Source organism: Salarias fasciatus, chromosome 10 (genome assembly GCF_902148845.1).
Source record: "Salarias fasciatus chromosome 10, fSalaFa1.1, whole genome shotgun sequence".
Taxonomy (NCBI): Eukaryota; Metazoa; Chordata; class Actinopteri; order Blenniiformes; family Blenniidae; genus Salarias; species Salarias fasciatus.
In genome coordinates this window covers 14,907,257-14,923,642 of record NC_043754.1, presented here as the reverse complement: position 1 = coordinate 14,923,642, position 16,386 = coordinate 14,907,257, and the positions used below count along the sequence as shown (strand labels likewise).

Sequence of the window (16,386 nt, the reverse complement as noted above, 5' to 3'; positions counted from 1 at the left end):
TGTGTTTCACGCACTTTCTTAATTTCGTTTCTCCCGTGCATGTCTGCACCTTTCCTCCTCTGCTTCTTCCTTGCACCCTTGTCTTTCGATTCGCCCTTTTCTTAGTTCATCTCTCCGAAATATTCTGAGTTGACAAAAACATTCATCATGTGATAAAAGTCACAGTGGCTGACAAAGCCCCAACAATGCAGAATGCACCAAAAACATTGACATCAGGCCAGGGAATACTCCAAAACACACTGCAGTGCATCCTACTGCATTTTCCAAGCTCTATTCACTTCTGAAAAATTTACTTGCAGTTCTGATATAAGGCCCAAAATTCACATGTCAATATTTTTTGTCAAAATGTTGACATGAGCTCTTATTTTCAGTATTTCCAGTAAAGTTTTAACACAAAGACAATTCTGGGTCAAAGTTAAAGTAAAAACTGCAACAAAGGCTCTTTTATGAACCACCAGCACCACAAAATAAATGTGAATTCTCCAGAAAAATAGTGAGAAAAAAAAAGTGTGATGCAAAAATGTTTGTTGGGTTTAGGCAATTGGAGAGAAACTCATCCTAATGTCTCTGGCAGGTGAAACGTTAACTGTATTTTAACGGTCAGGTGCTTCAACAAGTCAGATTAAACTTTATGGCACTATGTGTCGTTAAAATCAATAAGAAGCCAGTGTGATACTATACAAGATTGTGAGGGAATTTACACATATCAATTTAGATGTGAATATCCACATGTTGCCCAGATCATTCAAAGTGGTGTTTTTTTCTGAGGCTGAGCTGAGAACAATTACAGAAAAGCATGTACATGAACACACAGATGCACAGCTGCGTAGATGGTGGTGCTCCAACTTTTGATGAAAAAGAGTTTTTGCATTCTCTGCAGACTGCAATTTCCTGCTTCACACGGGATGGGTGAAATCTGTTCACAGGCCGTGAGTGCAGGCAGAGGTGGGGCCCTGAATGCAGCTTGCTCAGAGCGAGAGAGGCTACAGTGGGAAGCATCGGGCCAGGAACTGTTCTTGTGGTTTTCACACTTGGAACCAGCCTCATTCAAACTTCAATGAATTCAGTGTAATGAGAGGAGGAAGGTGAGCAAATGGAGAAACCTAATTTGAATGTCCGTGTGACGTACATAAAGCAGCAGAAGACGAGCGTGTGATGGCAGGGTAATGTGAAGCAAAAGGACAGTGGGTGCAAAAAGGTAAGAGAGAGCAGGCGGACACAAAAAAAAAAACAGCTAAGAAGGGAAGCATTAAGAAGATGCAATGAGTGAAAATGGAAAAATCAACAAGAAAATGGAACAAAAAAAGCTGAAGTCACAGAAATGTTAATGAAGAAGGGTGGACATTATCAGAAAAAAAAAAAAGAAACAGGCATAAAAAGACACCACCTAAACAACCAAATGAAGAGTTTGGTGGATTCAAAAAATAAATCCACTGAGTAAAGGAGACCAGGTTAACTGCATTCATTTCAAAAAGCAGACAACAGTAATAAAGGCATAAAAAATACATACAAGGACACACAACACATTCAGGGCAATAAAAAAAAATGAGGACATGGTTAACGAGAAAGAGAAAAGGAAACAGAGACAGTGAGTGACACGGCCGTCATGTGAGGATGAAAGAATGCTGCTTACACACGGGCTGTCAGCTGAGGCTATTATTATTGGAGATAAGAGCACCAGAACAAACCAGTCTGGATCAGACAGGAACACACAGCGGCATTGTGAAAATATCTGGAGGGGTTATTCACAATTAAATGGAAAAGTGAATCACCGTGAAGCATAAAATAGCCACACACCCAAAGCAGACCGCCAATTAAGATTATTAAGACGTTTAGAAGCTATTATTGCACAGACTGTACATTTAGAAGTTGGTTTAATTATTCTGTCAGACTGGTGAAGGAGGATGAGCAATCACTTCCACAGACAGACAGCTCTTTTAACATAATATTTCACTTTTATTCTGCGGTGAAAAAGTGGTTCTAACGATGCAAGTCTTTCAAAGTAAGACTGAAGTTTTTAAATGAAAGAAAAAAAAACTAATTGACACACTCAGGATGTGTGTACAGTCGAACTTGGTGACCCCTGATCTCTGACACTGTACATCTGAGGGCAGTAAGTTTTCCCACAGCACTACGTGCAGCAAGTGTCCTCTGAACATCATGAATCAGTCACATGACAGGCTGTAGGTCACACCTCTGTGACTGTGCTCTTATCTTTGCTCGACTAGTTTGACTGTCCATCAGCTTTGAAGGTCAGAGAGTCCACATGTTACAAAGTGGAAAATTTAACACGAACCCACGGTTCAAGAGACTGAATATAGGCAGCAACAGCAAGGTTACTTCGCAGATCGTCCAATGAGTCCCAATCACAAGCTCCTGGAAATGGGCAAAAGGCAACAGCACCGTAAGCACCATGAGCAATCCAGTGGTTAACATGTCAGCAGTCTGGAAGTGAAGTCCTAACTCGGCTATGTGGCCGTGCATCATGTGATAACCATTAGTGGTCGAGTGCCCCCCAATGTGGTCCCAGGTTTTAACCTTGAGGTGTTAGAGCAGGGCTCCCCAAACTTTGTTGCACCACGGACCAGTTTTAGGTGACACAATTAGTCCACTGACAGATAGGACCGTGTAAAAAGGCCTTAAAGAGGGTTTAATGATGTATTAAAAAAAACTTTGTCATGAACATATAGAAAAAAGTATTAAAAAACACACAGCAAACATGTGACTCACAGTGATTGGGGTTTCCTCCGTGGCCCTTTTCTTGGCATTGGAGTCAAAGAGGACAGTTCTGCCACGCCGCTCACAATCCTGGTACACAATGAGCCTGATCTGACTGGGCTCCAGCTGGGGAAGAGGCCAGCTGAATTATAGGAGTGATGGACAGGGTAGAAGAGGATGGGAGGTGAAAGAGAGACAAATGTATTAGCATTAACACAAGTAAATTGATAAAGCAGTACTTATGACATTGAATACATTTGAACAGGGCTTTAATTCTTGTTTGACATTCTAAAAAAATGTGGCGATAATAAAGCAAATCCTGTCCGTTTTATCATCAAATATACTGTGATTTTGTTATGTAACATAGTGACATCAAAGCAAAGCCCCCATATCTTCAGAATGCCATTGGAAGCATCAAACTTCCATTTACAACTTTGTAATAAACACTGCTAAAGTCGTCATGCATTCCTGTGGCCAGGTCAGAGCCAGCTGACTCGATGAATCAGCTGCCATTCATCCACCTCACACCCCAATCTGCGGAAAAACTCAAAGCATGCCATGGCAAACTAATGCCCACCAGATTTATAGATATACAGTGTACCCAGATAACAAGCTGCCACTCAACACGCAATGGGCTCAAGATAGCCAAGAACTTTAAACCACTTAAGGCATGCGACTTCACCATATTAGCCGAGTCATCATTAAAGCGTTCCTAAAGTCATAAAGCTCTTATTCACTGCTAAAGGAGCAAATGTAAAGTTATTAGATTTTTGACAGAAATTAAACCACAAATATCGATACTGATTTAACGGAGTCACAGTGAGTCACTAGAATGGGTAGATAGTCGATATCTGTCCAGGTTGCAACCTGCCTTCACCCATGGCCAACTCCACTGGCACTATAACTCTAGATGACCATGATTGGCTTAAAAACTCAGAAACAACTAAATAATTAAAAAATAATAATAATAAAATTGATGATTAACTACCAAAGCAGGCATACTGGAATTTCTGTTTTAATTCTGGTCGATATAATGCTGGGACACATCTCCGGGCAGACGGCAGACTCTGGACACCAGTTAAATAAGAGCTAAGCTGGTTTGGCTGGCAGCGTCTGCTCTGTAGCTGTTGCTAAGTAACTCACAGTTTCATTCAACTTTCCCATGTTGGACATCTGAGGTAAAAAAAAAAAAAAAAAAAAATTGTAATGAATGTTGTTGAAGATCTGGATCCCCCTGAGTGTGACTGCCAGACCTTCATCACAGTCTGAGGCCCCCTCACTCCACCCTTTGCTTTTGGGGAAACTTATTCCCCTGGATGATTTAGTGGAGGCTATAAACATGACAGCAGACTGGACGGACAGAATGACGGTTGAGGATTTCTGTTACATCTGACAGAGAGATGGGTCAGGCACAGGAACACAGGGCCGAACCTAAATATAACCTTTCACAGGGGAGCCAGGGCGCACCTCAACACAAGTGTTTATTGTAAATGGGCTTTAGGGGGGTATGGAATGGGCACAGTTAAGCCCATTTGACTCGTCGGTGTAAATAGTGCACCGACACAGGTTGGCAATCAAAAGCAACACTTCAATAATTGGTCAGGGTGCTGCAGCTGAGAAGAGAGTACCTGTGACAACGTATGGTTGTGTGGCACTGAGAAAAAGGTGTGACCCTTTATCATTCCCATGCATGTGAACTTCTGTTTACTAAACATGGGTGTGAAAGTTTGGCCAGCATTCTCTGAGGCAAAAATGATTAGTGCAAGGGTTGTAAAAGGGAAGGGAGTCATGTGCTGCTGCTTTAGTGCTAAGTAGTCAAACCAAAGTCATTTGACACTCTCAGAGGCAGAAACACAAGAAAAAAACTCAAACGACGATGAAGAATGACCTGACCTGACATTTTGGGCCAGTCCTGCAACTCACTATGTTTCTATCTTAGCAGGCGACAAAACCTACGAACAAACAAAAACTGAGGCCACAGTTGGGATTTTAATTAGGCTTAGAAGACTTTCTCAAAAAATTAAAATAAAAAAAAAAAAATCGGCCACATTTCTCTTTAAGTGTGCTGATTCACATTAATGGAATTTAAATGTCTTTAAATTGTTTCTACTAAAAACAGATTTCACCCAGAAAATAGAATGTAAATCTATTAAAAAAAACACACACCAAAAAAAAAAAAAAAAATATATATATATATATATATATATATATATATATATATATATATATATATATATATATATATATATATACATACATACGTGTGTGTGTGTGTGTGTGTGTGTGTGTGTGTGTGTGTGTGTGTGTGTGCTTTTGCCTTGGGAAATGATTCCCGGCTCTGAGACAGCCAGACTAGCTCAACATTAACTTCCACCCAGTGATGTCAAAAACACAAAACACTTGCCAAAAAACAAACTACAACCAACAATGAGGTTTTGGCTTGAATGCCGAAATGAGGAGGTGAAAGGGTTCGCTTCAGGCCTGACTTACATTCTGATTACAGGACCAACAGGAAAACAACACTTTGTCTGTGTCTAGAGCAAAAAAATCTGGACAAACCAGCTGATGCTTTCTGTAGCCAGAAACACACACAAACAGTTCAGGGGGCTCTCACTCCCCCCAAGTCTCGCCTGGCTACCAGACATGTAACAAGTCCTCACAAATAAACCACAACATATGCATGTCATTACTAGAGACTGGAAAGTACTTTAACAACAGATTATCTAAAGAACAACCAGTGCAGCAATGCATCAAAACAGGTTCTCACCTTTGATTGTATTTCATGACTTTGCTCAGAATTTGATCTTTTGTGATTTGCAGGGCTTCCATAGAAGCAGTGGTACAAACTGAAACAGTTTGAAGGTACCTACCCCGACTAACCATCTCACTTCAGCCACAGGGACACTGCTGACTGATTTAATCAGTTTGCAGACCTCCAAAGTGAAGCACCCATGAGCAAGTGAAAGGCCACTCATTTGTTAATCCTTTAATCGTTTGTTTTGGCCCATGGTAAATGGATGATTGTGTTTGATCACATTATGCATAGACAATGGTAAAATCATCAAGGAAAGATCTAACCTTTTGACTAATCTGAGCACTGAAAGAATGATGTAGTGGCCGGCATAAGATTGTAAATGTACACTGGCCTAAAAAAAATTGGTTCAATTGACATTGTATCTAATTTAACAACGAACATATACTGTATGCTTGTGTGTAAAATTACATAGGTGGCTCCTTTATAGTGTCATTTTCTTCTTGTAACTGGACAACAGCTTCTCACAGGTGGTTTATTACTGAATATCCTCTTGGTTCTAATGTGCCAAACAAAATTGTGACCACTACATGACAGGGATGATATTTGCCATTAACTAATTTCATACAATAGTGACAAATGTTATTTTACAGAATTTCCAGCATTTTATACATTGGGTGCAACAATAAATAAGACTGAATGCTGTGTACAAGCAAAATGAAATGTGCAACTTTGAGGAAAATTTTAAAAAAGAAATAATAAATGAAAAATGTTTTGGGAAAAACAAATACAGAACCTTCTTTGAGAAGAGTACTAAGTGGAAGTGTAAAGGGCAAGAAATCAGCAGAGAAATCAAATTAAACTTGTGTTATTAAATGGTACCTAAAAGAGCAAATTGCCATAAAAATAACAACATGAGAAACCAAAATGTAGCTTTAATACTGAGGTGGGAGATCACTGAGAGCAGAAAATGAAAAACATCTGACAGAGTCAGAGAAGCATCAGAGAGAAAGAATAGGCAGACCGTGAGTGAAAGAGGAAGTTCCCCATCAGTGAGCTTGTGACAGTCACAGCACTGTCAGAGGAGAGAGGGGAGTCATTCATAAAAGCAGCACATGACTTCATGGCTGTTACATACTTGTACTGCAGTGACTTCGATGGTCTGAAGTGAAAGTGACTCAAATATTCAAACACCCAGGTAGAAAATACAGTTCTCTCACTGACCAACCTGTTGATCTTTAAAGAAAAAGGGGCCACAAGGAATTTTTTTTTTTATTTTTGTTGTATTTCAAAACACCAAGAGGAGAACCAGAGTGGCCTCAACTTTTTATGAATGATTACTCCTCCTATTTAGGAAGTAATAAAATATGTAAAACAGAAAGTTTTCATTCACACATCTACAAAACAGCCTTTCTCTTCCCCGAGAAATAAAAGGCAAACTTCACCACAAACCCAAAAATCCACATTATATAACATGACTGCAAGTGATACAATCAATCTTGATTATCACCACTGCGGCTTACAGAAAAAAATTCTGCCACAGCGGTCCTGCTGTCCAGCTGGCACGCTTAACTTGCCAACTCTCAAACAAGACAAAGACCTAAAATAACAGCACATGCACTGTTTGGAAACCTACTCTAACGTGATCATGCCTGGACGCACGCACGCACGCACGCAAGTCAGGTTAAATATTACCGACTCCTACCTACCTGGGCATCATTGCGAGTCTGCCAGTCTTTTCTCAGCCCTCTCCCTCATTCCCTCGCTCTCCCTCTCTCTCTATTCCTCTTGCCTCTGCTCTCCCAGCCAAAGCAGGGTCTAAGAATAGCGGTGAACTAAATTCACACAACAACATGAGACTATCAGGTGATCGCAGGAACACTGTGTGTGCTGGACAGTACAGAGGCAGCAACAGCAGTGAGCCTGGACTGCTGACAGCCAAAGAGCACTGTGATAAGACAAAGACAGTAGGTAATTGTCAATGTGTAGTGTCTTAATCCCATTTCTTATGTTCCTTTGTGCTCCATCTATCTTATCTATCTTTCTTTGCTCAATAAATTTAAATCTACAACTCATCCTTGTTAACAAACGGCGTTTCTCTGAAAAATTCTTTTGGTGAAAAGTGACAGCTCACTTCAGGCAGCAAATTAAACAATAGGTCAGAAAGGACTGAAAAAGTTACCATTATCAACAGACCATTCAAAAGTCATGTGGGTACCTGTGTTTTTTGTGTATGCACTTCTTTTTTTTTCTAGATGTCAGACAGCAGCACTAGCGAGATGATTTGACACATTTTTTTCTCCAGCGCTTGGTCCCAGTCCTGGACTTCGGAGATCACTTGAATGCATGCTGTAATTGCATCCCTGCTTCAATTCATCTCTTTCACATGATGGGCCATCATCAATCTTAACGGGGGCTTGAAAGCAACTCGGGATTAAAAGGTCAAAAGCGAGCAAGCTCGATTCTTAGACTGCAGTGTGTCTGACATCAGCCAGCAATGAAGGCAAAGCCAGCTCTCCCTCAACTGTCACTGGAGCGTGTGTGTGTGTGTGTGTGTGTGTGTGTGTGTGTGTGTGTGTGTGTGTAGGGTTTGTCAGAGACGGTTACATAAACATTCCCTTGGTCCAAGCTGTGTGACGTTCTTCCGGCTGAGTGCAGCAGAGGATTCTGTTAGGTCCATGAGCTTGTAACTTTTAAAGCCATTTCTACTGTGGATATCAGCAGAGGTCCAGCGGATTTGAAAATGAGGCAACTGAAAGCAAAACCACGATTCAACATGCATGACAGCGGCAGCATTTAGCGAGGTATCTTGTAAGTTAGGCTTTTACTACACTGGCTGACTTGGAAAGGAAATCTTTAATGTGGCAAATATTGAACAGCACCTCTTTTGCCAAAGGTCAGGAGTGAAAAATGAGACAACTCACACTATGCCCAAGTGTGACATCTAACAAACCACATCAAGAACAATCTTCATGAAGCAAGGCCAGTTTTCCGTGAGAAGCCTGCTTTGTACGCGATGACATTAGAGGAGACCTATCTTGAGAGATCATTGCACAGGAACACTCTCAAAGTGATATTTCAACAATCTGATACAGACTGCATGACATCTGTATTTAGCCACTAACTCAACCTCTCTGTCTTGACTAACTGTTTCACGTCTCACATGTCCAATACATGAGTATTCCAGCGACACGCAATGCTATTTGCATGTTATGGGTCATCCTGCGCACCCATGTTACTCTCCAACAGTATATATAGTACATGTATATTATATACACATTGCTGAAGTCAATCCTGCTCTGCATGCATACACAACCTCAAAACTGCACAGACATGTAACTACTCTTTTGGACTCTGCCTACATGACAAATTTGAAACCCTCCATGTAAAGAGTGGTGCATAATGTTATATGGACTGAAAACTAACCTACACCAGTGAACATTCATCTGGCCCAACGACAATAATCAGCAAGTATTTAAGAATTTCCCCCTGGAAAAATATATTTCTATTATATTCTATGCATGTAGAAAGAAAATGATTAAGGTATGTTTTTAAAAAAAATGCTAGATGGGTCAAACTTCGAGATTTAAAAGTAAATGAATTAAAATTTGGGGATTTTTTACCACTTAATAAAAGAAAACAACTGAGGACAATGACCGTGATAATATTAGTGCTGCTGTGTGTGCCACAGTCCATATTCATCCAGACATTTGAATTCGTACAAGTTTTACAGCACCGGGACTCAAACCGCAGCCCTCCAGTCACCACACTTATCTCTTTGCCACAGAAAAAAATGTGAAAATAACAATGGCAAAATTGTTAATAACAAACTGACAAATGCTTTCCAGCATTCTCACAATCTCCAGTGCTTCCAAACAATTTTGTGAAGACAATGTTTTCATGAACAGTGACTTTAAGAAGTTGCCACACACAGCTCAAAAGCACCTGACTACCTGCATATCTGCTTGCTCCTCCACTGGTTTTGTTGCAATAAGCACTTCTGCATTCCAACAATCACATGATGTTGAGCTGGTGAAGATGCTCCGACACCCAGAGGTTACCGTATTGACAGCAGCAAGCCATTTACACACTGAATGACGGCAGATTGTTATTTCTGTTGTTTCCACGTCGGTGTTTGACTCAGATTACAAAGTAAACAATTTGTGTGTATATTTAATGTTTCATAGAACGTCTTGGTTTTCAGAAACCCAGTATTTCTTTCATGACACACGTTTACACATAAAACAAGTACATGTACACTGTAGCTCAACCTGGTGTCGCAACCTCTGAATCAACAACACATGACACAAAGGGAGTGATGGGCGTGTTAAGAGTAATGACTGTATGACTATGCCTCACGCAGAGTCACAGGACCGACTGAGTAAAACAGGTGGGGGAGAACTGTTTCAGCGAGCCAGTCAGGGTTTTGCCTGCAAAGTGAAAAGCAATTTTGCCTGTTTGGTCAGATGTTGCACATCAAAGCAATTTTTAGTCAGCGAATGGACAGGAAGTACCATATTAAATTAATGAAACTTCAGCTCTCAGCCAGAGTCATGTAGTCCTGTTAAATTTCATCCGCAGCCTGCCTTCTTTTCATTTCTTAAAGACTGCAATAAGACTATTTGGGTGATGTGACACCCAACATGGTTTACATGGTTTAATTTAAGGTCAGGGCTTCAAATGATCTGAAACTGCAAAAAGAACAAGAGTCATAAAAAAAACAAGCCAAACGTAACATGGAGTTGAGTGTACTATCCTGTGATGCACGTTTAACCTGATCAGCGCTTCAAATGCAATTGCCACAAGGCAAGAAGGCATGGAGGTCTAACTAGATGCTAAGCTGACATAGCAGCACTCAGCACAATGCTTCTGTGAGTGTGTGACGTTGGGGCAGCTTTTACGTAAAACTATATCTTTACCATGACCCTGCAGTTCTGCGAATCCCGAGTGTGACTACTTAAAATAGCCCTGATAGGAACCTGATGACAGCCGCTGTCTTTACAGGACCTTGGCTAGCCTGAAACACACACACACACACACACACACACACACACACACACACACACACGCACGCACGCACGCACATGTGCACAGACAAGCATGGGAGCGGGCAGTATCTAGCTGTAATGTACACAACATGAGTCTATGATGCTAACAGGAAGCATATTGAATTGGAAAGTTTGGATAAGGTAGTGGAACATTTGAAATGTGCGCCTGTGAGATTAACAGATTAAAGTGAAAATTAAGGAACAATAATTAATAAAAAAAGATCCAGTTTCAAAAGATAGGACTTTTCCACTGCAAAAAGTAAATATTCTCAATTACTGCATTCAAATATCTTTCCAGAGGTTTGTGCTAGTGACAGAGCGCAGCCATGTGATCGTCCCCCATCTGACAGCCAGAGATTGATGAAGACTCACATGTCGTAGTGAGCTATGAAAGTGTACAGGCAGGAAGGACACCATGCTGATCAGAAACCCGACTACTTCTGAGAACTTTCAAAGAAAAAAAAAAGACCACTATAAATAGAACAGATATGCTAAAAAAAATGTTGTGCAATATCAGACATTTCTCCAGATCACAGGTGGGGATACAACCCAACTGGTCAAGTCTTATCTTTTTCTTTTTTCCCACTCAAAAAGAATATTGGTATCAGACAACTCTAATCAGGATGTGATGTTCGGCTGTACAGGATGTTGTGTTGAACTGCCTACACTCTTAACATACTTCCTCCTTTGTATCAAAGCACAGGTACGTTGAGCTGTACGGCACAGGTCAAGGAGGAAGTTTCCTCAGCAGGCTGGTGGGGAGGACAAAGCTTTTGGCTAATGATCAGGCCTCTGACTGGCCACAGGATGAGCCAGAAGCTCTCTGTGTAATGTACAGTATGCTGTTCTTAGTCAGGTGCTGTACCCAGGGAAACAGGAGAGGCTTTTTGGGCTTTCCTCCCAGGGTCAGCCAACCTGCTGCCCTCTGTGGTATTCTGGAGGGCACAGGGATATGCTGCGACTGAGCCGGGGCTGAGTGATGCATTATGCAGAGTGAGAGAGCTGCGAAACATACCAATACGCTTTTATACACCATCTGTGTCTTCTTTTTTTATTATTATTATTCTGAAGCAGATTTTCAGCAATTATCTCTAACAAGATTCTTGAGATTGCTTTGATTCTATTAAGTCCACTGAAATAAAAAAAATTAAAAAAAAAAAAAAAAAAAAAAAAAACACAGGTACATCTACCCAAATTTCCCTAAATGAAACAGGTAGGAAAATGTAGGTCTTTAAAATGCTTCACTGAAGGTCAGCATCTTTGTCTACTAACTCCAGTCAAGCCTTGCACTCCTTCTTTTGTGCATCCTCTGGAAAAACCAAACTCAACCTTTTGATTTTCTTAGCTTTCTCCCATCAGCTAACGCCACATTCTAGCTGTATAATAGTCTCCTTTTCCTCACATTATTCTTTTGTGAGTGATGGATTCTCTCAGTCTATCCCACCGTGAAAGCCGCTCTCTCCTGTTTCAAAAGCCATAGCATTCAATTTTCTCTCATTAGATGTTCCTGACTAACAAATGATGCAGTCTACTCTAATCCTTCTAACATCCAAGTGTCCTCTCCCCGTCTCCCCACAGCTCCATCATCTCCACAGCATTTCATGCTTGATGAATGGGGAGCTTATGCCTGAGGTATGAAGAGCACAGCTGACCACTGAGTTAACAGAAACGCCTGCTGCCTGTCTGTTTGCTCTAGGATGGGTGCCAGCCAGCCAGCAGCCCCCTACCCACTCAGCCACACACTCGCAGCATTTATATCACTGGGTACGGGGCACCTTTATGGCAGAGGAGCATGCTCTAGCACAGACGTGGGCCAAAGTGCATGCAACACTGAACAGAAGGTGATCTTTCAAGTCCACTGGTAATTATTTCCACCGAGGGTGACAGAATTGGAGCAGTATTTTCCAATGTGACTGTGGTTAGATCTAAGAAGAGCATCTTCCCTTAGTGCAGACCGGACCCTGACCCAGAATGTGAACAGTAACATTCAAGAAGGGACAGCAAACCAACTGTGGGAGTACCAAGCCACTTCAATGATGCATTGCTCTGGATGGTTGAATGCAACTTTAGTTTATTTCATAACTTGAATTAAGTTCTATTTCTTTTTGGAATGATAACACAACATATTCTTTCCTTGTTCTAGTTTTCCAAAAATCCTCCTCCCCATCAGCAGCACAAAGTACCTGAAAGAGTTTTAGTATTGGGCTGTATCTCCTTGAACATGTCACAGTGGTCTGTTGTGACATTAACATTTGAACCAAGAGGTCAACATGCTCAAACACACCAAACAAGACCTTTTGGCAGTGATGAGAAGATCACCCTATGAACGTCTGAAACAACAAACCCTGAGGCAATGCAATACGATCTTCTGCTTCATTGAATTTTAAGACTCCTCCGATTACAATGGTAAAATCAGGACGCGCTATCCTATCTATGTTTGCAGCATCACGGGTGTAAACTCGATATATGGAGGCATTTTCCTCGTAAATTGCAGTTGTAAATCAGGACGTGTCACTTTTTGCTCGCGCAGAAGAGCATCGCTGGGGGTTGAACAGCACTTCTACAATATGAAAGTACTAACAGATAGCGTATCGTGTGTTTACGGAGACAGAAGCGGTGGCCAGTGGAGAGCCGCGAGTAAAGCGGTCACATGTGCAGCCATACAGAGCACACAGTGTCCTCCTCACGGACGGAGAGGAGCACAGCACCACAGGCAGGACAGAGGGGAAGCCACTGCGACTTTACTCCAAGTTATCATAGTTAAACCGCTCCTGATAAGAGGCAACAAAAAAGGCGCATGGCTGCACTATCACAGCAGCCTCGCTGTTTGTACGCCACCAAGCAGGCGAAACTGCCGATACCGCCGAAACACAAAGGGGGGGCTACGGGTGGGGAGACAAAGGAGAAACCAGCAACTTTGACAAGCTACGTGTCCAATAAGGCTTAACAAAGAGATTGTGTGTGTTATAACAGGGTTAATTGTCAGTAGCAGAAGCTCTAGAGTGGCGGGCTTAAATGAGGATTAAAAACGTAAATGAGGAAAGAGGTTGACGCTGGGATACTTTCTCGTGAGGTCCCACCAGGAGACAGCGTGCCGCTGCCTGGTTAGACAGCGTCTCGGACCTAGCATTAGCATGTTAGCTAACCACCACACGTCTCTCACGTCTGCCTGCACGTTGCTGCATCTTAGATAAGCCCCAAAACTACGCAGCGTCCCACGGGAAAGTGTCACAGAGTTCACGACACACTCACAGACCGTCATGTTTACAAACGGAAAAGTCATTAAGGAAAAAATAACGCACAGCCGTACAACGTTATACACACTTAAATAGCCCACCTGAAAGCGGGGTCCTCCTTGCTACATCTCGGGGGCGGCGATGAAAACGCATTCCGCTTGTTAAAAAGTTTCTGGAAGAGAGTCGGAGGCATTTTGCACCAAAATAAATTCGGTACAGAAGGTCTCTTTTCCTTTTCAAATCCACGAGCAAATCTTGTTCCTTGTAACTGTCTCCATGGGTGTCACAGTCATATGACAGGCATTAGTCACAGGAGCTGCCTGGTTACCCGCTGCTTTTTTCTGATTGGCTGAGCCGACGCTGCCGCTACAACAAATTACGCTATTGGCTGATATTTTTGGTGCGGGACCACGTGGTCAGCGGACTGGTTGTGTTGATGTTTTGTCGGGAGTCGTGACAGCATGAAATTTATTCACTCAAATCTTACAAATATGAGCGGAGAAGCTTCACACTGTCTCAGAGATATCCTTGAAAGATCTGCACCACAAAAGCAAATACAATAAACGCATTTAGGGAGGCAAATAGAAAGAAAGAAAAAATAAATAAAAACAGGCATTCAAAAATATTCATTTATGGGAGTTGTTTATTAATTTACTTAAACATTTCACACATTTTCTGTAATTCCTGAACGTTTTCAGTCACATTATATACATATTAAGCCATTTTTTTCTGTATAGACTTTACATTTTTATTTTCTCAGCATTAAACGCGTTGCTTTTATCATTTTCAATAGTGCAAACAAGGATAAATAGCCAGACACAAAGAGATACAGACAACAAGTATATCTCACACAAAAAATGTGGGGGTCGAGACAAAACATCGATAGTGAGGACAAAAGAAAGACCACCAAACAAAATACTTTTCTGACATCTAGCGGCCATTGTGCAGCATCCGATTTTTTAAATCGTTGGTGTAACATGAGGACATCAGAGGGGGTATGTGAGGGCTTATGACAAATTTATTCTTTTTTTTTTATCTGAATGCATTTAGTGTCTGGATCTACAGATTGGTCCTGACATAAATAACCACTTTTTGTATTAAACAAATGCTTTTTAAATTGTTAGCATAGGCATAAATAGTTTTAGAGATTAAACATTTTGTTTTAGATTTATCAAGAGCACATGCTGATGCAATGTATTTCTTTTTAAAGACAAAAAAGGATACATTTGAACACCAAATCAACTTTTGTCACATTTTTGCATCCTGTTTTTGTTCAGTCAGTGCTTCTCAGGTTAGTTTTGTGGTTCAGATTTGAGGGAGCAAATCAACCTTGTCTGACTGGTTTATTTTTTTTTTACATTTGATGCCAGACGATGCTGTGTGTGGAGCAGATATGAAAGGAAAAAAAGAAAAACTTTGGAGTTTGGCACACCTTTCTCTCATCTTCTGAAAAAATGCATTCCTGTCATCATCACCAATAAAGTCAAAGACCTTGGAATTCTCTGGGTTGTTCACAGATCTTTGTAGAATCACCTTCAGATGTGGTGTGTCAATGCTGATCTCCACAGCTCTTGAAAACTCCATATCAGGTTTAATTTCCTCTGGTGGACTGAACTGGATGGTTTTGTGAATGGCTATTGGAGTGTTCTTTCCTTTATTGGTCTCAGAAATGAGGGGACTTCTAAAGCACACTCTCTTCTTGCTTAAAACAAGCTTCCTCGTGTTCAGCTGTGGAGGAAGAAGGATTAGATTAACTTTAAACATGAAACACAACAAACACAATAAAGGTAAAACTCCTAAAAAGACAAATGATTGCTTACGTTTGGTGTTGATTTCCTCTTGAGGGTCCTCTCCGTAGCTGAGGCTTGGAAAGCACAAAACAACCACTTATGATTAATATGAAGTGTCATCAAACTGCTTGAGTGTGTGAAAAAGATTTCACAAGAGTGAGTAATTTGTTGACTGTATGCAGTTTATTCAGCAAGGCAGTTCACCTGATTTCAACGGTGTTTTAATCTCTAGTTCAGGCTCCCTGCTGTGGCTGGATAAAGAAAAGACAGTTATTAAACTGGCTGTGCACATGTGCATTTGGTATTCACAGGCATCTGTCAACTATCAGCGCTTAAGATTTAGAGAAAAAAAACTCACATTATCTCAGATTTCACTGCATCAAGAATTGTTGAGGCATCTACAGATAAAAGGAAAAATAAATCAGATAGTGACAGACTGATAATGATAAATAACAGCACTTTGAAATCAAACAAGATACACTTGTTTTTTTCTATTATTTGAATAAGAAATGCAAATGTTATTCTGACATGAATACCTCCAAAATTCTGTGAAAATTTGTAAATAGTCATAGCATTATAAAACTTAGTCTTAATGTTGCACAACATTTATGTTTTGTGCTATAGCTTTGCTTCTGTTTTAAAAAATCTATGCATTCATAAAAATATACTAGACCTCTAGAACAGCAGCAACCATAAGATATGATTCTAAATTATGTCCCTTATTTCTCCCATTAAATCCTGGAATTTCATATTTCAATGACTGCATCTCATAAACACTTAATTGAATGAAATAAAGATATCCTGGAAATTTATTTTTGATGTCCTGCATTTATTTGAATATT

General features: G+C 40.7%; 1 protein-coding gene across 2 annotated transcripts in view; it reads right to left on the bottom strand.

Annotated features, from left to right (window-relative positions):
* Positions 1 to 14,036, bottom strand: part of fnip1 (folliculin interacting protein 1) — a 33,971-nt gene extending 19,935 nt beyond the window's left edge. For both annotated transcript variants that reach the window (XM_030100606.1, XM_030100607.1), the window contains exons 1-2: positions 13,856 to 14,036; positions 2,731 to 2,860 (exon numbers count right to left, since the gene is read on the bottom strand). In XM_030100606.1, coding sequence (XP_029956466.1) covers positions 2,731 to 2,860; positions 13,856 to 13,947 — 222 coding nt within the window. In that variant the 5' untranslated portion in view covers positions 13,948 to 14,036. The remainder of the gene's footprint in view (positions 1 to 2,730; positions 2,861 to 13,855) is intronic.
* Positions 14,037 to 16,386: the final 2,350 nt, after the last annotated feature.